Consider the following 25,258-nt stretch of genomic DNA (forward strand, 5'->3'; position numbering starts at 1 on the left):
TTTTAGGAATTTTGCATAGTGGAGAAAACACTTTTTAACAGAAACTGGGTATATACAGCTAAGTAAGTCACAGTTATCTTGTTTTCAATCATTTTGTGGAATTATCTCCTTTCCTGAGAATTGTTTTAAATAACATTTTAGTTTAGTTATTGTTTACTTTGCTCAATTAGGTGTGATTGTCACCAGCAACTCAAATAGACATACCAGAAAATTCTGGAAAACTGAATTCTTGCTCAAGTTTATACGTATTCTATATGTATCAACAGTGATTTGGGGAAGGGGACCCCCATCTGGGCAGTTGTTAAAAAACATGTAGGTAATGTTTTGTGATTTTTTTTTGTTTCTTTAATAAGTTCATGACAGATTCCCAAACCATATGCAAATGATTTTCAAGTGTCCACTGTTTAGAATGATCTGAACTGTTTCTCTGTTAGTGTGTGTAATTGAGCTTTGATCACAAACAGCTGTGTTAAGTCTTAGCCCGACAGCCGAAATGTAGGTTACTGAGAGGCAAGTAATCTGGAAGGCCCTAAAATCCATTTTGATATTTTATATGCTAACAAAATGTATGTGAGTGTTTCAGTTTGGACCTCTTTGTTGCAAGTGCCAGAAAACTCAACCCTATCTGGCATTAGGATTATTGGCTCGGGTGCCAGGGGAGTGCAGGGGTGAAAGTGGCTTTCGGGCAGGGCTGCCTGTGGGCGCTCAGAGGATATCATTCGGGACCTGGTTTCTCTCTGTCTCTCAATTCTATGTCTTCTGTGGCAACTCCATTTTCAGGCTGGCTTACTGTATGTGGCCGCAAAATGGTGGCCACACCTTGGGCCAACTTCCTTGAAGGTGCCAGTCCAGGAAAAGAGAGGCCCCCACCAATGATGTCACCATTTCTCTATGGCCCCGATTGGATATGTGTCCGTGGCTGAACAAATGACTGAGATACAGGAATGCAGTATTCCTGCCAATTCCATGTCATATTAGCCACCTTTGAAAAGAGCTGAGTTTTCAAAAGAAAACAAGGGTGTTGGGCGCCTGGGTGGCTCAGATGGTTAAGCGTCTGCCTTCGGCTCAGGTCATGATCTCGGGGTCCTGGGATTGAGTCCCGCATCGGGTTCCCTGCTCAGTGCAGAGCCTGCTTCTCCCTCTCCCTCTGCCACGCCCTCTGCTTGTGCTCTTCTGTCTATCTCTCTGTCAAATAAATAAATAAAATCTTTAAAAAAAAAACCCCCCCCCCCAAAAAACCAAGGGTGTTGTACCAAAAGAAGGAGTGATGGATAGTGCGTGGTCAAAGGGTAACAAATGCTGACCACAATATGGATCATATTTTATATTTTTCACCTTAGAAAATAATTATTTTGTAATTCTGCATTTATTGTGAAATGCAATAGAATCCTTTATTTGTAGTAATGGGAAGGAGCGAGACTATTTTCCTGTGTTTGTGAAGCCAACATTAAAATGCCTTTTTTTTTTTGGTTTGAGTTAGTACTTGAAGCATTTAGGAACCACATGTCTGTATTTGAGCTCTATGTGTTCTCTATCTAGCCCATGTTCCTCTGACATGAGGTTTGCGCTTGTACCCATGTGGTAAGGCAGTAAATGAAATCACTTCTGTGTTAGAGTTGGGGAGACCCTCAGGGTTTTTGTGAGGGAGCTGTGAATGAATATATGATGACTCTGAGGCTTCATTGGAATGTTTTGAGCATGGTTCTGATCAGACTTCGGAAAGTATTAAATTCTTTCCTGTTAGAAGATAGAAATACTAAATTTAAAGTATGCTCGGTTTATAAGAAGATTTTAAAAAGTATTGATACTTATGTAGAAAATAACTCGAACTATTACTAACAAAAGCAGCAAGAAGGTCTGGGTGCTGGGCCAGTGATTACCCTGCTAACCTTCTAACCAGTGCCTTTTCTAGAGTTCAGGATGGTGGTAGTAATGCCTTGAGGTACGAGAGGCTCCCTCGTTTCAGTGACCTCTGATGACAGTTTGTCGATTTACTGGTAAAGATAACTACTTAATGATGGTCGCCTCAACTCCACTGACTGTTCTTTTTTTTTTTTTTTAATTTTTAAATTTTTTTTTAAGATTTTATTTGCAAGAGAGAGAATGAGAGACAGAGAGCATGAGAGGGAGGAGGGTCAGAGGGAGAAGCAGACTCCCTGCTGAGCAGGGAGCCTGATGTGGGACTCGATCCCGGGACTCCAGGATCATGACCTGAGCCGAAGGCAGTCGCTTAACCAACTGAGCCACCCAGGCGCCCCACCACTGACTGTTCTTGAGTTGAGAGAAGGTGAGTATGGGAGGGATGACCAGGGAGGGATGTGACCAGAGAGGAATGCAAGGGACCTCTTCCCAAAGCTGCAGTATCCGGATTTTACCCAAGGGCAGTGTGGACACATTGATGAGTTTTTGTTTTTTTTTAAGATTTTATTTATTCATTCGAGACAGAGAGATACAGAGAAAGAGACAGAGCATGAACAGAGGGAGAGACAGGGGGAGAGGGAGAAGCCGACTCCCTGATGACCTGGGAGTCCGACATGGGGCTCTATCCTAGGACCCCAAGACCACTACCTGAGCCGAAGGCAGACGCTTAACCATCTGAGCCACCCAGGCACCCCACATCGATGAGTTTTAAATGAATGAATGAAGACCCCAGATTTGGAGTTTTGAAAGCTCCCTTGGGATGCATGTTGCAGAGGCAAGGCAGAGGGGTTAGTGGGAAGGTATTGCAGTGGTCCGAGGGAGTGATGTAGTGGGGACGAGGTTGGGCAAGAGTGGGTTGGATTTGAGTTATCAAGGAAAGAAACTTATTCACCTCTGTGGCTGGGAGTTGGGTGGAACAGGGTGGAGGAAAAGGGGTGAGAGGAAACCAGAAACCTGAAATTCACTTAATTTTGCCCAGCAATGTCACAAGGTGGGTAGAGTGACAGAGAAGTAATCGTGTACTTAATAAACTTAATACTTAATAAATACTTAATAAAATATATTCTTCACTTAGAAAGGCAAACAGGGTTGATGCTCTGGTTACAGTATTTAATTAGGGATGAGCCTTTCCTGGGACTGGGATTAAAAGGTCTCAAACCAGGGGAGTGTTTAGGAAGCTGGGAAATTTATGGTTGGTGAATTGATATCTAATTCTGCATCTGTCCTTTAACCGGGGGATTGCCTAGCTGATTGCATATATTTTTATTTAGTCTCTTAATTTCTTTTTGCATTGTTTCCAGAAGTGTTGGGAGCCTGGATTATTTAAATTTAGAAAACATATTTTTAAAGGTTTTAGGTGTCATACAGTGATTTAAATTTAATTTTTAAATATGATACATTATTTTATTATTTGGGGGGCAAATATCATTTTCTCTATTTTTCTTGAACAAATACTAGGGATAAGCAAGGAGATTTGGCTTGAGCTCCAGATACAGTCAGAGAAGTAATGATTATTCCTTTCATTGCACTGCTGAATTCAGAAATGGTACTTCATCACCCGTACGAGAGGTTCATAGACAATGTGTTACAGCAAATGGCGGTTGGCAGGAAACTTTCAAAGGTAGCTTTCTGATGCTTTTGTTCTATTTGCCTTTTAAGCTCGAATGCTAGTTGGAGCAGACACCACTGATATCACAATGTTATCCACCTCCGGTGTGAGGCGTTTTGTTTGTTTCAATTTCAGGCAGAGGAATTGCACAGCGATTGGATTTGGTGGAATTAGCCTTTATCTGGTTCAGGCTCCTCCCCCGCCTCCTCGTCTTCTGGCTGGGGGGCCAGGGTGCTTGCGTTGGCTCTCTCCTCTCCTGCGATCAGCCCGCTGGCTCTTTGTGTAAGCTGTTAGAGCTGTTATCAATTTCAGTGGCTATGGTTTGTTACTTCTATTTGTACTATAACTAGAAATTTGATAAGGTTATGTGACTGTCAAATGATTTAGATGTCAGGTGTAGATGTGGCAAAGCAATTTTGACAAGTCGAACATTGGTGCAAAGAGGGGGTAGGGGGATGAGGATGACCTGCCAGCAGAAGAAAGTAAAATCTCGTACAACCTCACTTTCTTTCCCTTTTAACTTTAGGTCAGTACTTAAACCTCGTTAATTTGTCCCTTCTTAAGTGAATGTGACATGGTGACTTCTGGCTTCTCTCTAAAGGGCAGGGAAATGGAGGCCTGCCTTTGGAAGGTGGATGCTGGCATTTAGAGACCTTTGACTTTGGGTGTTCTGATAAAAACATCTGGGGCTGGGAACTTTTATCTCTGACTGAAGCTGAGATTAAGGTCTTAGAAGACAAGGTTTATTAATGCCAGTGTCTGTCACATGCATATATCAAGGAGAGCCTAGTATTTTAAATTTTTTTTTCCTATGGGAGTATAGTTGACACACAGTGTTACATTAGTTTCAAGTGTAAAACACAGTGATTCAGCTTCTCCCTCTGTTAGCTATACTTACGGTGAGTCTAACCTACCATCTGTCACCATACAATGCTGGTACAGTATCATTGACTATATTCCCTATGCTGTGCCTTTTATACCCATGACTGATTTATCCCATTACTGGAAGCCTGGATCTCCTACTCCCCTTCACCCAACTTGCCCATCCCCCCACCCACTTGCCCACGCCTCCCACCCCTTCCCTCTGGCAACCCTCAGTTTGTTCTCTGTATTTAGAGACCGGATTCTGCTTTTTGTTTGTTTATTAATTTGTTTTGTATTTTGGAGTCCACTTATGAGTAAAATCATGGTATTTGTCTTTCCCAGTCTGACTTATTTCACTTAGCATCATACCCTCTAGGCCCATCCATGTTGTTGCACATGGCAAGCTCTCATCCATTTTCATGGCTGCATAATATTCCATTATATATATTATGTGCCACATCTTCTTTACCCATTCATGTATTGATTGATGGTCACTCAGGTTGCTTCCATATTTTGGTTATTGTAAATTATGCTGCAGTGAACATAGCGGGGCATATATCTTTTTGAATTAGTGTTTTTGTTTTCTTTGGGTAAATACCCAGTAGTGAAAGTACCAGATCATATAGTATTTCTGTTTTTAATTTTTTTTTTTTTTAAGTAGGCTCCACATCCAGCGTGGAGCCTAATGTGGGGCTTGAACTCATGACGCTGAGATCAAGACCTGAGCTGAGATCAAGAGTCAGGTGCTTAATGGACTGAACCACCCAGGCACCCCTCTATTTTTAATTTTTTGTGGAACATCTGTACTGTTTTCCACAGCGGCTGCACCAATTTACTTTCCCACCAACAGTGCACAAGGGTTCCTTTTTCTCTATATCCTTGCCAACACTTATTATTTCTTATCTTTTTGATTTTGGCCATTCTGACAGGTGTGAGGTGTTATCTCATTGTGATTTTTTAAAAAATATTTTATTTATTTATTTGACAGAGAGATAATGAGAGAGAACATGAGTGGTGGGGGGAGGAGGGTGGGTAGAAGCAGGCTCCCCACTGAGCAGGGAGTTTGATGCGGGACTCAATTCCAGGACCCCAGGATCATGACCTGAGCTAAAGGCAGACACTTAGCCACTGAGCCACCAAGGCTACCCCGTCTCATTGTAATTTTGATTTGCATTTTCCTGATGGTGAGTGATGTTGAGCATCTTTCCATGTATCTGTTGGCCATCTATAGGTCTTCTTTGGAAAAATATCTATTCAGGTCCTCTGCCCATTTTTTAATCAGGTTTTTTTTTTTTTTTTTTTTTTTGGTGCTGAGTTGTATAAGTTCTTTATGTATTTTGGATATTTACCCCTTATCTGTTATATCATTTGCAGATATCTTCTCCCATTCAGTAGGTTGCCTTTTCATTTTGTTGGTGGTTTCCTACATTGTGCAAAAGCTTTTTATTTTGATATAGTCCCAATAGTTTATTTTTGAGGGAGCCTAGAATTTTTAGTAAGCTTAGGCACCTTGCTTTTAGATGGAAATAAAGGCCCAATGCTTTGCAGCATATGTTGTTGTCCTGTGTTCTGTAGTCCAGTGATCCCATGAGTATTGCTCATTGGCTTGTCATACTGTTGAATGAGGAAGCAGTTGAGACAATGAATGATAGGTTTAAGTTTCTTAGACCCTTTCAGTTTTTTTTTTCTTGATTGATTAAATAACGTGTACCTCTGAGCTTTCACGATATCTGCATCTCTTTACGGCTCACATTAAATATATGTGTGTACATATACACACACACACACACACACACACACACCTATGGCTTTGCTGTGACATCTGCCTCAGCAGAACTTTTCCCATTTTGCTAGTTGGAGGTTGGGCAGTAGATACCCCAGTAAAGGTTAACATGATCAAGAGGTCCTGCTAGAGTTGTGGGCATACTTCTAGTATTTTGCCACCGGGTTTTGTGAGGTTATGGAATGAATGTAGGTATTCAGTGTAACTCATCTTGACAGGGATTTCATTATACTCTGCAAGCACAGTTCAAAGAAATAATGAATTTATATTCAGGGTAGTTTTGTTTGAGTTTATTTAAAGAAATGAAACACACACAATCACTATAATAGCTCTTGCTACTGGAGTATTGATGGTGCTGACAAAGAGAAAACTCAGACCAGATGGTTTCCAAACAGTGGAACCACCTGGCTCTTTGGCAATGCCAACTTATCCCTGTTTCTGAAATAGCTATACTCTCATGGACTATGAAATGTATGTGAGACATTCATGGGCTCAGGCAGAATGACATTCCAGAATCCAAATTATTAAGACATTAAAACACTTATCCACATCAGTTCAAACCACTCCTCTCTTCCACTTCCATTACCTTTAGAGTTCCATTTTTTTTCTTCTTACTTTTCGTAACTATAAAACCCAGGTATTTATTTCCACATTGCAAAGAAAAGAATAATATTGCTCCTTGAGATGTTTATTCTGGAGAGAAAAGAAAGACCTTTTGTCCTTTTGGGAAATGGACTCACCCAGACCCTATTAATGTTTCAGACCCAAGGGGAGTCTCTTAGGTCAGGTTAGCAAGGGAACAATATAACTGCACCTGTAGCACCATGAAATTAACCTGAAATGTGAAACTTGAAACTTCATAAAAATATAAGATAAGATATTCATCGATGTGCAGACTTATGCAGTACTTTTTCTCATTATAATGTTAAACTTTGGAAATTTCTTGAATTATTTTAGTGTTTGATTTTTCATGTTGGAAATCAGAGTTAATTTAAAAGTAAAAATACTGAATAATCTACAAAATCTTCTAAGTTGGGGCTTTAAGACAGCAATCATTTTAGGGGCTCCTGGGTGACTCAGTTGGTTAAGGGTCCCACTCTTGATTTCAGCTCAGGTCCTGATCTCTGGGTGGTGAGATCGAGCCCTGTGTGGGGCTCAAACTGGGCACGGAGCCTGCTTAAGATTCTCTCTCTCCCTCTCCCTCCGTGCTCCCCTTCTCCCATCGCCACACTACTCTCTCCTCTCTTAAAAAAAAAAAGACAGGGGCGCCCGGGTGGCTCAGTCGGTTAAGCGACTGCCTTCGGCTCAGGTCATGATCCTGGAGTCCCGGGATCGAGTCCCGCATCGGGCTCCCTGCTCGGCAGGGAGTCTGCTTCTCCCTCTGACCCTCCTCCCTCTCATGCTCTCCTCTATCTCATTCTCTCTGTCTCAAATAAATAAAATCTTAAAAAAAAAAAAGACAGCACCCATTTTTTAAAAAGATTTATTTATTTATTTGAGAGAGAGAGAGAGCAGGGAGTTAAGCAGACTCCTCGCTGAGTGTGGAGTCTGATGCAGGGCTTGATCTCATGACCCTGAGATCACAACCTGAAATCACTGCCTGAGCTGAAACCAAGAGTTGGATGCTTAACTGACTATGCCACCAGATGCCCTGACAGCAAGCATTTTAAAGTTTCATTTTGAAGTACTGGAGTTACCTTATTTACCCACTCATTTGATGAATGCTTACCAAGCATCTAATTGGTTGTGTCTACAACGATTAAAGATCCAATAGTGGCTAATATATGTGACATATAAGACAATTTAAAAATTATTTAAGATTTTGTTTACACTGTTGTTTAAAATCTAGTCTTTTTAAAGAAATAATGGTATATTTTCATTAAAATTGCATTTCAATCTAAGTGAAAGATTGAAGTTTACAAAATGTTTGAATTACTATCTTGTAGCACGATATGGTAGAAGGAGCAAAAGCTTTGAGACAGCAGATCTGGGTTTGAATCCTGATTCTACTGCTTACAAGATGTGGGTGCTAAGCTTGTGTCTTAATCACTAAGCCACAGTTTCCTGTGTTAGTTAGGATTCTTGCCTGCAAGGGATAGGAAACCCAACCTTCATTGAGCAAAATGATAATTTCTTTTGAGACTATTAGGGTACAAAAATTCAAGGGATGTACCTGTTTGGGCTTCAGGAATGGTAGGAATCAGAAATCAAATGCCATCAGGTCAGGACTCTCTTTCTGGCAGATGAGTTGCATCTGTCTCTCTGGATTCTAGTGGTGGTAAACATGGCTGTAGACAGTTCCAAAGTTTTATATCTTAGAGATTTTGTTGCCAGAGGCTGAGACTCACTCTACACTTTGGGTACTAGTTCCCAAATCCCCCAAACATGCTGACTTGGACTAGGTTAGGCCAGATGACTGACTACCGTTAGGTCCATTCAATGATGGTTAAGGAAGTGGGTCAGGTAGGAAAATGGCACCTTTTGAAGAAACATAAGTAGATGGAGTGAGGCATGAAACCATTACGAGAAGGTTGGAGGTCTTGGGTGGACCCCACAGTGGGTTTCCATTACATTTCTCATATGTAAAAAATGGTAAAATAAATATCTCTTTTGTAGGGTGATTTTGAAGATTAAACAAGAGAGTCTGTCAAATGCCTAGTATAATGTTAGTCGGATACCTTGTAGCTCTTGAATAAATCATAACTGCTATTACAGAGCTGGGAGGCAACAAACCAACATTTCTCAAAACTGACACCTGTAATCAATGTGAAACTCCCACTCTTAACTAAGAAGACTAGGAAACCATAATTCTTCACTTCATTCTTCAACACTGCTCATATATTTATTTCTAATCATTTCTTCCTTGTGGAAGACCTGAGTTACTACTGAGTTTCTGGTTGTAGTATAGATATATTAATAACCTGTAAAAATTTCTAGGCAATTTATGTTTTAAATAAAATTCTGTATTAAGAGTTTAATCTCAGGGGCACCTGGGTGACTCAGTCGGTGAAGCAGCCGACTCTTGGTTTCGGCTCAGGTCGTGATCTCAGGGTCGTGCGATCAAGCCCTGTGTCAGGCTCTGCGCTCAGCAGGGAAATCTGCTTGAGGATTCTCTCTCTCTCTCTCTTTCCCTCTGCCCCTCCCCCTGCTCTCTCTCTTTCTCTCTAAAATCAATCAATCAATCAATCAATCTTTAAAAAAGAATTTAATCTCTTAAATTTTTTTGATTAAAATATCTTGCTGGGGGCACCTGGGTGGCTCAGTTGGTTAAGCAACTGCCTTCGGCTCAGGTCATGATCCTGGAGTCCTGGGATCGAGTCCCGCATCGGGCTCCCTGCTCAGCAGGGAGTCTGCTTCTCCCTCTGACCCTCCACCCTCTCATGCTGTCTCTTTGTTATTCTCTCTCTCTCAATAAATAAATAAAAATCTTTAAAAAAAATATCTTGCTGGGATCCATGGGGTTTTGTGGCTGGTGAAAGCTATCTGTCATGGAAGCTATTCTCAGTGTCATTTGTGTGCACATTAAGTATAATGCATTTAGATCTATTCTTCTGCCTTTTCGTTTGTTTGTTTTTGCTGTGTTACAGTTTTTATTTTCTTGTTTTTCAGTTTTGAAGACATGGAAGGAGTGTGTTTTCCTAAAGGAAAACAGTCGGTGTTGCCTGAAGGATAGCCATTGCAGGTGTAGGAGGGATGTTAGGACCAAGTTTAATGACATTATCAATCTGTTAGGGAACAGGCATATGTAAGAAAAGGGAAGAATCGTCTGTCACTTTCATCAGCTGCAGCTCTTTAAGATTAAGGACAGGTTATTTTCACTTTCATGACTGTTCTGTTTGTTCAGCTGTTTGCATTTGCTTGATTCTTGATTTTAGCCTTATTTCTTTTCTTCTCTGTAGTTTGGATGTAGCTTTCTTTTCTGAGTTACGAATTTCCTAATTAGTTTTTTTTTTTAACCGGAAATTACCCATTTCCTGATACTTTATCGTTCAAAACATACACGCAGGAATGTTCCTTCTTGTAACTTACTATTCTCTCCTTAATTTAACCTTGCATGATATCTTCTGGTTCAAAATAATTTCAGCAATATTCTAATCTGTGTGTGAATTAGGCTGTTTATTTTAAAAATCATAATCATGTAATGGGATGAGACTGGCTCTCTCTAAAGGATTAAGAGTTAAGAGAACACATGTCCAGAAATCAAAATTCATAAATTGTCTGAATTATTAAATGTTATTTAAAAATATAAATTAAAAATATAAAATTTGGCAATATAAAATAGCAGTAGTCAGGCTCTGTGAGTCAATTACTCTTCAGTAGTATATCAGGTATTAGAATATTAATTGTTTTTTGCTCCTTTAATATCCGAACAGTTAATTGGATGATACTTTAGTTTCCTGAAAAAGTTAATCGTCACCAAATACTTAGTTTATTCCTCAGAGTAATTTATAATTCATAGGCAGAATTTGGTGGATTAGTTACATTTTCCTCCTGTAAAATTCCTGGTGAAAATATGCATTATGTGTATATAATTTAGGCTCCAATTTTCTTCATTAATGTAGATATGATTTTCTGGTTTGAATCAATACTTACATTAATACTACAGTTTTGGGAATGGCATTCTCTGCCCCTGGCCTGATCTTTCCTAATAGAAAACATAAACAATTGTTTCTTTAAAAAAAATACCCCAAACCACGTTTTGAATGAAAAGTGTGATAATTTTTGTCCCTTTTATGGCACTGTAAGTCCCACTGCAGATAACGAATTAGCTAAAATTTTAAGTTATGCAAACTTTCTGGTATCTTCTACTAAGAAATATCCAGTTGGTTCCACTTTCCTCCCTGCTTATTTACAGGACACTGTCTCTATCTTATGTGTGTTCAGTTTGATGGTTTTCGTTTGGTATTTTTCATTGTCAGAAGAATTGAAGGATAATGTCTGGGGAGGTCCAGACAGAGACTTCAGTCTCCTATTCGCTCTGTTACCTCCTCACACTCCCTTTCCTCATCTATGAAAACGGGCATTAAAATGTGTACCTGCTAGGATTTATCTGAAGATGATATAGGCAAAGCACTTTTTAGTTGTTTTTTCATTTATTTATTTATATTCTATTTCAATCCCCAAAAGACTGAAGGAGCTACCCAATGCAGGGGCCCCTGTGCTGAGATGGGTTCTCTAGCTATTTGGCTACTGTTAGTAAGTCAACACATACCTGTGGGAGTTGAATGCTGAGTGCTCCTTACACATGCTGGCTGGCCTTCTCATCCTGGCTCTGCTCACATGATACAGAAAGGGCTCAGTGCAGTGCCTGGGACATAGAGAGCTCATAGATGTCAAGTGTTATTACCATCATCTCATTGATTCTCACAAAGGTGCTATTGATACTTATGCTTATTTTGTACTCAAGGAAACTGAGGCTCAGAGAGATTAAGTAACTAGCCTAAGGTCACACAGCTATTAAGAGGTGGAGTCAGGGCCCAAGACGAATTTGTCAAAATCCTGAGCCTGAGCTGTTAGGGTCATAGGGGTGATTTTTAAGTATAGTAGCTTATTGAGAAATCAGTTAAGATGTGCTTTATGTATTTAGAGTACTTGTTAAGAATAAAATTTAGATTTCAATGTTTTTTTGAAAGATTTTATTTATTTATTTGACAGAGAGAGAGAGAGAGAGCACAAGCAGGAGGAGCAGAGGGAGAGGGAGAAACAGACTCTCCGCTGAGCAGGGAACCTGATATGGGGCTTGATACCAGGGCCCTGGGATCATGACCTGAGCCTAAGGAAGGTGCTTAACTGACTGAGCCACCCAGGTGTCCCTAGATTTCAATGTTTTTTAAGTAAAGGAACTCCAAATCTGTTGAAGGTGGATTGTGAATATACATAAAATACTGACTAATCTGTAAATATCAGTAAGTACCTCTGTGAATGCAATGGAAGGCTAATTTAAGGCTTAGAAATCTATGAATTTAAAAAGATTTAATGCTTTTTAATCATGTTTAAAAAGGTAACTAAAATTTTAATTTCATTTAATTAACCATAAATTTACAAATTAATTTAAAGAAAAAAAATTCTCTTTTGAGTTCATTTGACTTAACATTTGTTAAAATTAACTTCATCTTTAAAAAAGCCCTTAATCAGATTTTCCTTTGTAGTTGTTTAATTCCCATCTAGTATTGTGAGATTAGCCAATTTACTGCATTTTAGATGTTAAAAATAACAAAACTAGATAGTAATCAATCATGAAATAGTTATTAAGCTTTTAATATATGCTTAACACCAAGCGAAATGTGATGAGATAGAAAGAAGCATATGGTCCACATTCTCCAGTACTTTAAAATCTACAGAGCTATACACGATGGTGCATAATTGAGTGCTAAATTTTGCAGATCGAACTAGGAATTTTGCATGTAGTTTAAAAAGGATGCAACGCTCATAATCCCCCCTGAAGAAATGTGAAGTATCCATCATGTCGTAAAAGATAATAAAATTGGTCATTGATTTCATTGTATCAGATGGACACTTTTAAATGTGTGAAATAGAGCAGGATAACATGAATCAGTAATAAATATGCTTGTAGATTTTAGGCTTCTATTACACATATTCTGACAAGGTAAGCTGCATTAGAGCTCAAGAGTGTTCTCCTTTTGCTTACCCTTCGGCCCCTGGATTCTTAGCCCTCTGGTCTATTGTGATAGGGCCAGGAACCCCTTGTACTGCTACTATTCCTCATTAATCCATGTTTGCAATCCCTTTTGCGACACCCTTTCTCCCTCTCTCGATTTCTATTTTTCCAACCTTTTTGCTTCAACTCTGTGTTTGCCACTATAGTGAAACAGCTTCGTTAAGATGAAGTAACAAATGACTAACTTAACTTTCTGCATATGGTTGCCCACTGACCAGGTCACTCACCACTTATGGAAAACGCAAGTTTGGGTACCTCAGCTTCCCCATGTGGGCTCTGTCCCTGCTTTCTTTGAAAATGCTTTATTGCAAAATATTCGATCAATACAAAAGAATATATGGAATATCCATGTAAGTTTTACAGCATGATAACCAAAGGATTGCATGTGAATCTACATTCCAACTAAAGCACGTGAACATCAGGACCAGTGAAGTTCCACTCACATCCTTCCATGAGCAGATCTCACAACAACCCTGGATGTTGCCCTTATCAAGTTTCTCTCCCCCCTTTATGTACCACCTATGAATGTATTCTTTGCTTCTTTCCCCTTCAAAAAAATGTTTCTGAGATTTATACATATTTATTTATACATACATATTTATACATCTATGCAGCTATAGTTCACTTATTTTCACTCCTGGATAATATTATATATTATATGAATATAATATAATTCACTCATTCTCCTGTGGATGGATATTTGGGTTGTTTCCAATTTTCTTTTTCTTTTCTTTCCTTTTGTTTTAGAGAGAGAGTGTGCTCGAGCAGGGGGTGGGTGAGGGGTAGGCAGAGGGAGAGGGAGAGAGTCTTAAGCAGGCTCCACACCCAGCACGGAGCTGGACATGGGGCTCGATCTCACAACTCTGAGATCATGACCTGAGCCGAAATCAAGAGTCAGATGCTTAACTGACTGTGCCACCCAGGTGCCCCCAGTTTTCTTGATAATACAATGTTATTAAGAACATGCTGGTCTATGTCCCTCAGTGCTCATGGGCAAGGGTTTCTAGGAGATGAGAATACCTGGTGTGGAGCTGCTGGGCTGTCGGACATGCTCATCTTTGACTTCACTTCCGCCTCTGACTTACTCTCCTCTTAGTTCGTTGTCCGACAGTTATCAGTCTCTGGTCGCACCTGGTTTCTTTCACCCGACATGGCTCTCTGGCTTTTCTGTGTTGTGGTTTTCATTTTTTAAAAGATTTATTTATTTATTGCTGCCTATTAATAATTATGGTACTTGCAGCATTTGGGGGAGACACTTTATATCTCAGAATGAGCAAATAATTCAATTTGCAGCTCTGTTTACCATTTTGCTTTTGAGGAGTCTTCCTTTTCAGTCATTGTGAGCCTTTTTCTTAAGCTGGGCCAGAACCACCCGGTGTCCAGGCTCTTCCTCGCTGTGCACTTGTGAGCGCTACTAGCTGATGAGTCCAGACACAATATCACGGTGCACGTCCAGGCTGGCAGAAACGATCATACTAAGCAACAAAGGTCATTTTTGAAATTTAGTGGGAAGGACAAAGCTAATATTCGCTAGTGACCTTCTGCAGGCATGTCCTTGCCTGATGCTTTCATAGGGTAACTTTAACCTCCCAAACACTATGTAGCAAATTGCTCTTTTTTTCACTCGTTTCCTGTTTTATAGCTGAGGATCAGGAGTGTTGGAGAAATTGAACAAATAAAGATCACAGGACAGAATTAAGGTTTAAATTCAGGTCTTTGGGTTCTTACCGTAGGGCTCTAATTCGTAGTACAGGAAGACAGATGTGTGCGTGTGTATATCATGTCAATATAATGTCGCATACAGCATTTGAAATACATTTCTAAGTTCCTTCGGAAGAAAAATATGTCAAATCAAATTGCCTGTTGTGTGTATTTCTTACCTTTGACTTTACGGATGCATTTTCAAAGTGCCTTTGTTCAGTCTTGAAGAGATGAGCCGAGAGGACGCTAAGACTGCATTACTTTCCAGCTGTGGTTCTTTCTTTTCCTAAAACTCCTGGTGCATCTTAGTTCTGTCCTCCCTCCTCCTGCATCCTTCCTGCCCTGTACTGACAGGAGTACACAACTCCCCGGTTCGGTCTTCTGGGGAGGCCAGGGTCTGGGGTTGGGCCCAGGAATTCTCTGTCTTCTGTGGTCCTGGGATGGCTCTCTAATAGTGGGCAGTTGGGGGGAAGAGGGGCAAAATTGCCTGCTTCCTAACTGGTCTCCTGCTTCTCTCCTGCTCCCCTCCAGTGGGTTAGTGCCTGTCAAACCGGAAGTCCAGTGTGTCCCTGCCCTGCTTACAGCCCTCCCCTGCTCAGGTCCTATTGAGATGCCACCTTCTCACTGGGGCCTTCTCAGACCGCCCTATCTCACAGGGCAGCATCCCTGGCCCTTCTCATCTCATCTTCTCGCTTTGTTGCTCTCTTAGTACTCACCACTAACATACTGTTTATTCAGCTTCCTTAGGTCTTGTGTCTTTTCCGTCTCTCCCACTATAATGTGAGGGCCAAGAGGGCAGAAATCATGACTGTTGTCTTTGCTGCATCCTTCCCACAGCTGGAACGGTACTTGGCTCATAGTAGGTGCTCAATAATTATCTGTTGAATGAACAAAGGATTGAAAGGGTGTACATTTGGGGCACCTGGGTGGCTCAGATGGTTAAGCATCTGCCTTCGGCTCAGGTCATGATCTCAGGGTCCTGGGATCGAGTCCTGCATCGGGCTCCCTGCTCCTTGGGAGCCTGCTCCTCCCTCTGCCTCTCTCTCTCTCTCATGAATAAATAAATAAAATCTTTAAAAAAAATTAAAAAAAATAAAAGAAAGGGTGTACATTTGAGGGGATTCCAAAGAATGACATTCCTAAGATATACTGCCATTGTTATTCATGAGACCGTCGTGAAATACTTTTTAACAGGAGGGTAGGCAAGAGGCCAGAGATGATAATTTTCTATCCAGTGCTGAAGTATAAGGGAAGAAAAGGCATTTTTGCTGGGGAAAGAGCTGGAGTTTCAAAGGGCAGCATATAAGAGGCTCAATGAATACTTGAGTTAATGTTGACAAAGTTAATATAGGACAGCACTGCATGTTGGTGTCACCCCAAATCCATATATTGAAACCTAATCCTCAAGGTGATGGCATTTGGAGGTGAGGCCTTTGGGAGGCAATTCGATCATGGGATATCTTGTAGAAGAGACCCTAGAGAGCTTCCCCACCCCTGCCATCATGTGAGGACACAGTGAGGAGATGCCATCTGTGAACCAGGAAGCAGGCTCTCACCAGACCACAACTCTGCCTACCCCTTCATCTTGGACTTCCCTGCCTCCAGAACCATGAGAAATAAATTCCTATTGTTTATAAGCCCCCCAGGGTATGGCATTTTTGTTACAGAAGCCCAAATGGACAAGCACTATGGCTAGCAATTTCTTTCCCCAATCTGATCTAGATTTGTGTTCCTTAGCTTAATGTCCTGGTGTTCCCCTGTCTGCACACCCCTCTCCGCACCAGATGCTCCTGCCAAATGGAACCATGTTCCAGTCCCTGCATATGTGGTTCCTCTCTTACCTCTGGAACTGGGCCTCTCTGCTTTCACCCCTCTCCTTTGTCTCTCTCTTCTCCCTCCCTTCTTTTTCTTAATCATTTGTTAACCAGCTCCCTTGGGCCACGTGGCTATGCTGGGTTTTGGGATTAGAAGGATTGCTAAGACTTTGCCCCTGTCCCTGAGTTCCATGTGTTCTAGAGCGGGGGACTGTGACACCATTGTAAGTGCAGTTCAGGGTGATAACTGCTCTCGTAGGCGGGTGTAAAGCTCTGGGGGTCCAGACTGGGAGGAGGCCAGTCCAGCTCACAGAGGAGTGTCACTGGCACTGAGCTTTGATGAATAAACGGATTATGCTTCCCATAGGCTTAGTGTAGGGAGCAAGAGGGAACATTCTGTCAGTGACAGGGAACCCCCAGTAGTCTTACGAGAATACTCTTCATCCAGTTCTTACAGATTTGCACAGCGTGTGGTGTGACTCTTGGCAAAGACAGATTGTCGCCCAGCACCTGCACAGATGGGGTTCAGAATTCATCTCCACCTGTGTGATCACTAGATGACATATCCGAGGTGCTATGTAGGGGTCTGATCATTGGCACAAATCCAACAACAAAAAAATCAGTTTCTGTTCTGGAATAGCTTGAGTAAAATTTGTAAATGTAAACTACTAGATAATTCTTAATCTTTTTTGCTTTGTTAGCCGTAATCTTCCTTATTATTATAGAACTGTTCTCTTTAATGTCTCATGACAAATATCAGATGATCCTTTCACATCAAGCAAAACCAACATAAGGATGGCAATGCTGGGAATTTGCACAGTCCCTTACTCTTTCTAAAGTTCTTTCTGGTGTTTTCTCTCATCCAGTCTCTACAGATCTGTTAGTTAAGAATTTACTAGAATCTCTAACTAGAGAGGAGGAAACTGGCTCAGAGAAGCTGAGGTGGCTGGCAGGTGACAGGGAGGGAATGAGATTCTAGGTTCTTGTCCACTAAAGCTGTGCTTTTTCCAAGAGAGAATCCACTGTTTTTGTAAACTATTAAATCTTGTATCACAGTAGGAAGAATCAGTGGAGAAATTCACATGTTCATGTTTACTGGGAAGCTTGTACGGGTATAAACATTTTGGGCATGGTGAGAGTAGGTTGTATTAATCAGAATTCTTTGGGTTATAAAGGGAGAGACAGATGAGCTCACTTAACTGATAAACCTGGCGGCTGATCAAGACTTCCTCAAGATCTCTTGCTTTGCTTGCCACGGTGTTGGCTTCGTCAATATTAGGGGGTGGCTGGGTGGTGATCAGCAGCTTCAGTGTTACAGCCTACTGAATTAGCCAGAGCTGGAGAAAGAGCACCCCTTTCTCAAGGGTTCCCAGCAAAGTCCCCGATCTGGGGCTCATGCACATATGCCGGATTATGGGTCCAGTATGGGTCAATCTCCGGCTCAAAGGTGCAGTATTCTTATTGGCAGGATAGGGTCGTGTTGGACACACGAAATTGAAGAGAAGAATACTCTTCCCTCTGCCCTCTGATCTCTTTTTGACTGGCATATCATCAGATGCAACATTGAAAATTAGACCTAAATAGAGAGAGAGGATGTAAGTGGGTGGGAGACAAGAGAGGGAGTGACTGACTCCAAGCTCCCTGTATGCGGTAAAGGTGTCCTGGGCGGGTGGCCCTTGAGCTTGGCTGTGGATCCTGCCATTAAAAAGGATCACGCCTCTTCTAAAACTCTGCAGACCGGTTACGGAGAAGATTGTATACTGTTCAAAACTAGTCCCTTAATGAGACAAGCCCAAGTCAGGTGATTCTCGTGTGTTTTGCGGATGTGGGACGGACAGTTAAATTGTGATCAACTCAAAACCTGTGGCTCTGGAACGTGACGGGTTTTCTTTTCAGTTTGTGCTTTGGGAATTGCCATTTAACAAACAAACAAACCCTTAAACTAATCCTCAAAAACTATATGATTGTGCCTTCCCTGAAACTGGTGTTCGGGGTGTTAGAACCTGGCTTATGGATTTTTCTCCTTACTTCTTCATGCCTGTCGCTGTTAGAACCTTGTCATCTTTTGCTACTTATTTTATGACTCTGTGTCCTGAGCTTATGTCAAGTGAAGCTAAATGGCTTCCTTGCTTAGTTGGGCATAAAACCCCGAGAATGTGTGGGTGTGAGTATCTTCACTCATGCTGGGGGATCGAGGGGTACAAGACTAATCTCATTCAGCACTTTCTGTGGAAGAAAAACTATGCAGGTTATTTGACCATTTATTTATGGAAATTTTAGTACTTTTATAAATTTAGATGAAAATATGGAGAGGAAGTGAGATATTCTTAAGCTACCAGTGATAAGAGAATTTAGACCTTTCTATTTGTAGCCATCTGGGAGTTTTTTTTCTTCCAAGCTTTTCTGGTAAAAGGAGATTTTTCAGTAGCCCCAAGGACAACAATACCTGGGGGAATCGAGTGTTTAAACACAGACATGACTCAACAAAACCAGTCATTCTGTGCTTAACTAAGTGAACCTTTCAAATTTATACAGAAAGTTGCACTTACAGAATCGTATTTTTATTAGCCACCCGAAATGTTAGCTATTAATTTAAGTGCTAGTTGGAGCCTAATAATTATGAATGTAAATGGGGGATTTGGGGGATTATGTGGGTTATTAAAAATGTGTTTCCATATTACTTAATATTTTAAAGAAATAAGAACAAAGTGCTGTAGTGTGTCAGTCATTAACAAGCAGCATATTTAACCGGTGTGACAGTTGTCATTATGCTAATAATGGGAGATGGGGTTCTAGTAAGATTAAGCATTAGCAATTCCAGTCCCTCGAGGAAACTGTAAAATTCAGCTTCACTGGGTTGTAATTAGAAAAGAAGTGTATTTAAATACCGGAAAAAAAAAAATCGTAGGTACCTCAGCACACAGTGTGCCAGGACCATGTGCTGGAAGTCTTTTAATCTCTAGGTGTGGCTTATTTTATAAATATTTCCATACGCATTTACATACTTGGCATTTGGCAATAGAGCATTGTATAACCATATCCATATGCTTTGCCTTACGAAATAGAATGAACATTTTGTAAGGACAGGGCTAGCTGCTGATGATTTTGTAGGTCTTCTTCCTCCATAGTGCAGTGCAGACTCAAAATGATGCTTCGTCACTGACAAGATGGGCATGGGAGCAGATTCAGCTGTCTTTTCCCACACTTTTTCTTGAGCAGTAGTACAACTATTAATGGCAGTAATAATAACCATTATTGGGCCCTTGCTTGCTTGCTCACGGTTAGGTATGTGTCTTAGGACATTTGATCCTATTCTTATGACTTACTAAATAGCCTTATTTAAATATTGTTGCTTTTATCGCTGTTTGAAGGATGAGATCACCGAAGTGCAGAGTGGTTAAGTGACTTGCCTAAGGTCACACAGTCGGTGGCCTTGCTGGGATACCAACCAAGCAGTCGGGCTCTGCTCGGTGGCCTCTCCCTCTGCCAGTTGCTGATGGAGTTGTGACTAGAGGCACTGTCTGATTTTAGCTTCTTTGGCCCTGGCCCTTCCTGAGTGGGATTTGTGACTCCTCGGTTTACTTTTCTTTTTCGTTCTTTTGTTCTCCTCCCTTCTGTTAGGTCAAATACAAAAGAGATTTTGAAGAAAGCAAAGGGAGGGGCTTCAGCATCGTTACGGACACTCCTGAACTACAGAGGCTGAAGAGGACTCAGGAGCAAATCAGTAACGTAGGTGACTGCTTGTTCGGTGATGCAATCGCCGTGACTCGTGTGTCTGGATGGGAGAATGGATTGGGACTTGGAAGTGTTCTTGGTGCTACGGTGTGCAAACAGTGCTCAGCATGCTCCTAAAGTATGCGAGGTGCAATTGTTAGATTCCTTCCCTTTGATTTCGTCACAGTTATCTAGAGCCTAATGCTTTCATAACAATGACTACATTTCTGAATATATACTTAATTTATTTAATTTCAGTGATTTACTAAATCAATTTCCCAAGTAAATCAATTTAATTAAATAAATTAAAAGTGTATTTAGACATACAGTTGTTGCTATTAAAAGAGGTCTTGTAATTTAGCATCTTCTTCCATTTTTAATGGTCCTCAGATTTTGAATTTTTCCAAAATGGGGCTTTTATAGTTAAATTTAAAAACCTGACAGTTCTTTTTTTTTTTTTTTTGCTGGGGGTAATCATATAAAAAATACATATAAGGCTAAGTATCTTGAGAAATCTTATATTTGCTAATTTTGTGTATGTCAGGTTTCATACTTTAAACATATTTGTTGAAACGATGCATTACGTCTAATTTTGGAAATAAACATTTACATACGAAGCTGCTTTGGATTGGAAAGCTGTGTCTTGTTAAGTAATATATTTATCTTGAAAAAGAAAATCAAGAGTAGAAGAAGTTCAAAACCTATTAGGGACTGAAAAGTGTTAATTCTATACTACCTAAAGGTGGATAGCTCATCTTCACTTTTGTAATTCATGCCTATAATTATGTTTCTTCCAAAGTTTTATATGAAGTTTGTCAAACTGTAATTTTTTTCCAGAAAAATACCAGTTCAGTGTTAGGTAGCCAAGAGGACAGATGAATAAAAATCAACCACTGTGTACACGATATAAATGTATGTGCAAATATGCAAGATTCATGCCATTTTTCATGAGAAATGTATTTTGTGTGTCCCTCGTACAGTCACTGAGCTTTGTGTAACCTGATGTTGTAAACGACATAGCCTTAATTTCTAGGAAATGTTTAATTAGCAGATGGTTTACACTCACTGATACTTGGCCATCATCATTGTACATAATGACAATTTGGAGATAGAATTGTAGTATATAATTTGAGAAAGAATTATATTTGTGAAAAGTTCAAAACCAGAATGATGTGATGTTTACAACTTATTTAGGGACTTGGAGGAGGCAGAGTAAACACTTTGTTTTCCCATATTCCCTAAGATTTATTCATTGTTTGCTCTTTAAATGGACATTTTATTTTAGTAAGAACTTTTTTTTTCCTTTGAAGAGAGGAGGTTGAATTTTAAGGGTTCATGTCTTTTGTCCCCTTGTTTTTCTCCCCTATCCCAACAACCCACCAGTCATGCATTACTCCCCTCATCTTTCTTCCTATTCATTCTTTTTTTAAATTAAGAAAACTATTTTTGATTTTCAAAATGAGAGTTAGACAATATTCCACCAGAGTTACATAGAGTAACATTTCTTTCTTTGGATTATTTTTGGAGAACTTAAAAAGAAACAAAAATAATTCTGCACAAAAAAAGTTATATCATAAATCATAAACTATCACAGAAATTTATTTCAAAAAGAACTAAACATTTCTACTTAAGACATCCACGGGACAGCTAACATAAGGATTGCAGTCAATTCAAAGGTAAGCCCTTTAATTTATACTCAAATTAAGTCAATATTCATATTTAATAAGAAGAACTGATCATTTCACCACCCTTTATCATTAGCAGGAATATACATTTTATTCAGTACCAGAAGCTGTTTGCAGATCCATTCTTAATTATGCAAAAAACCCTTATAACACAGGTACGTATAAATCTGTATGTATCATATACATAGCAGTAAATGCAAAATACCATGTGGATTAAGCCTATAATTTAGACAACACTGGTTCTTAAAATAATATAATTTAGAGAATATCTTAAATTTTTTTTTTTTTTTTGCAACTGTCTTGTTAGCACCCATAGCAACCTTCCAAGTGGTTCTTTTAGCCATGATGAGGTGTATTCATGTTTGGGTAGCAGTAAAGAATACTGATTTCATAATATTACATTAGGGATTTACTCTTGAAGAAAGGAAACTTAAATATTCTGAGGTCTAATGAATTTACTGTTCATTTATAAAGCTGCAACTTCATGAACTTTTTCCATGACCTCACAGGGTTTTTCCATATTACTCAAGGATCTTTTTTTCTTTTTCTATAAGAAACTTGGATTAATCTGAAAGGTGGTACTTTGGTTTAGTCCAATTTTCCACATTACTTTCAGATAAACCCAAATACTGAAACATGTGGGCCAAATCCAGACAGATATTTTTGACAGTGGCCTGGACTGTGTCTGTTTTGAGAGGAAAGGGGGTGAGAAAATGTCCAGACTCGTCTCCACCAGAATTTTCCTGCTAGAGAGGCTGGGATGAGCAGGCTCATTCCGAAAATGATAGGGCGTACGACATTTGAGCTACAAGTTAATATGGGTTGATGTAGGTGGGTTAAGTCAGGGTCTTTGCAATCTTTATTTTTCCATTTGCTTCATTTTCTTATTTGTTTTGACTTTTGCTTACTTGTTTTGCTTATGTTATCTTTGAATACTGTATGGATCTTTCTAAGCTGTCTTTAATCCCTTTTGGACTAAAGAAAGTAGAAGGACATAAAACTGAATTTAATGACACCTCCTAGGTGTTTGGGGCAACGTGTTGTGGATGAATGGGCATTTTTGATTGCTTGTGTGTGTGTGAGTGTTATGAAATGTTCTCTCTCTCATATTCATTTGTGCAGGATTTGATATCATTTGGAAATAACCACTCAGTCTTCATCTGTTACTGAGATGTGGGATAGAACACAAACATAAATTTGAAATTGAGTGTAATGAAAGGGGTGAGCGTGGGTTTAGCCTTGACTTCTTTCTTTTGGGGTCTGTAATGAACAGCATATTGAATCTGGGAGATTTATTAAATGTTGCAATTTAAAATTCTTCTGTTATATTACTCACTTCGAATAGCTGCAGAAAGAATAAGAAAAGAGGCAGGGTTTCAGAATTTACTGAATGGTTGGAAAGAAACAGAACTGGTTTCTAAAAAAAAAAAAAAATTTCCACACAATTCCAGAAAATGTCTAATTGTGTCCTCCCACACCGTGCCAAATTCTGGGGCAGAAATTCAGAAATGGTAGAAATGACCTAACATAGCTTCTCATCTTCTTTGCTTATGGATATTTTAGGGAAATGTTCTTAAAGGACAGGTACAGACTTGTATTGAAGGAAACTGTGCCTTTGGACATTTTCAAACACCCTCTTTCCTGTTGTCCTCATAGCTCTAGCTTGTGTGGGTAATTGTAAAGGCTGTTTTTAATTCAGGTGGTTACCACCTTCAAGTTTATAAGCAGTGCATTCAAGGTACCTGCAGCAGGAGAGCAAGGCAGAATCACTGCTGACATCTAAGGGACTCAGTCCAGCCTTGAGAAGATTATTGATGTGTTTCCTTCTGCCTGTTTACACACTGATTTAAGCTGCACTTTTAATTAGCTGTGATAGTCTACAGATAAATTGTGAAATAAGATGGTAAAGTCCAACCCCAAGAGACTTTTACAAGCTCTGTGCTGTAGATAAAATCTAGATGTTTATTTTCTAATTTATTTTAGGTAATGGAGAAATATATGGAGGGGAAGGGAAAAAAAACCCCAGATGACAAAATCCTGTATTTTACAGACCGACTGAAATAGTAAGTATACCATTATGTGATTTGTCAAGATTTGTATCTATCCGTAACTCACAGAGGAAGTGTGTGTGTGTGTGTGTGTGTGTGTGCATGCATGCAGTGGGCCTGTGTGTGTTGACTTCAGTGAGAATCTTTAGAACCCCCTTTCCTTAGATCACTGGCCCACAGACAGCACAGACAATAGTGTTTTCATTTGCTCTATATTCTTTCCCTTACCCTGTAGTATCTGTAATTTTGGTTATCTTTCCTATTTCCCAAATACCCTTTTTTACTACTGTTTTCTATTTAGCATATACATTCATAAGACGCTTACTTGCTTCACAAGAAAAGCTAAGATTGAAGCCTTTTAAAAAAATTATAGAGAAAAGAATCTCTGTAATTTGATATTGAAATGTAATTATTTTTAGTTTTTTTGATACAGCTATCTAATTTTTCATTGACTTCTCAGAATGCAAAATAAATTATGTGTCCATTAATAAGCTTACATGGATACTGATGATTTAGTTCCCTGAGATTTTGTGAGTTAGCTTCCAAAATATTAGATTATAGGAGGTAAACATGGCCTAATAATTGAATAGCAGTGTCTATGGGCTATTAAAAGATTTGATTCAAAGTTAGGCTGAGTGTAAGGGTGAGCATGAGGGTAGGGATGATTATCTAGGGATCTGGTCTCTGTTTGTAATTTAAATAAATCATTTTGACAGAGGCTGACTGTGGCCATGTTCAGGCTGCTGATGGTGTGAAATTGAGTTGTATGGTGGACAGAATACAAGCAGTCAAGAGAAATCCCCAAAGGCAAAATTTGTTATGTAATTGGGTCAACTCATGCATGAGAAATGCATGCTGATTGTAAACTGGTGGCAAAATTATAGTGTATGAGGCAATTAGGTCTTATATAAACCCAAACAACTGATAACGGAAGGATTTCTCATCCTTTTTACATTTAGTGAACATAAAATTTTTTGTTAAAAGGTGAAGGAGGTAAAAATGAGAAAGACATTCAGTGTTGACATAGAGTATTTGTTAATTTTGTTCCTTACACAAGAAGCATAACAAGAAGTGTTCCTTACACTTATAAGCAGTGCAAAATTTATATGAAAGCTTCTGATTTTTGAGTAGTAAAGTCCAGTACACTAAGTACTTGGAAAGGAGAATAGTATGGTGTTTTTGATATGACTCGTAACTGGGTTGATTAACTCAGATGAAATAACAGCTAGTTATTAGGTCAGTGGTTTAGATTTAGGCCCTTGCAGGCTAGTATTTTCACAGAGTGTAATTTATATGTCACTTTAATGGACTGTACCTTATCTCCAGCTTATCTCAACTAGTAACTCTGGTGTTTTCCCAAGTCATCGTGGGTCGGTAGCATTATCTTTAAAGCAAAGATCAAATATGTCCAAGAAAGTGATAGGGCAATAACACGTATTTC

General features: G+C 39.6%; 1 protein-coding gene across 2 annotated transcripts in view; it reads left to right on the top strand.

The window, feature by feature from the left end:
- The window catches only part of NEBL (nebulette), a 347,130-nt gene that overhangs the window by 161,895 nt on the left and 159,977 nt on the right, over positions 1-25,258 (top strand). For both annotated transcript variants that reach the window (XM_045874312.3, XM_045874313.3), the window contains exon 4: positions 19,992-20,099. In XM_045874312.3, the coding sequence (XP_045730268.1) occupies positions 19,992-20,099 (108 nt within the window). The remainder of the gene's footprint in view (positions 1-19,991; positions 20,100-25,258) is intronic.

Source organism: Mirounga angustirostris, unplaced genomic scaffold, assembly GCF_029215605.1.
Source record: "Mirounga angustirostris isolate CCGP_5_RB_7025 unplaced genomic scaffold, mMirAng1.0.hap1 SCAF_5, whole genome shotgun sequence".
NCBI classification, from domain to species: Eukaryota; Metazoa; Chordata; class Mammalia; order Carnivora; family Phocidae; genus Mirounga; species Mirounga angustirostris.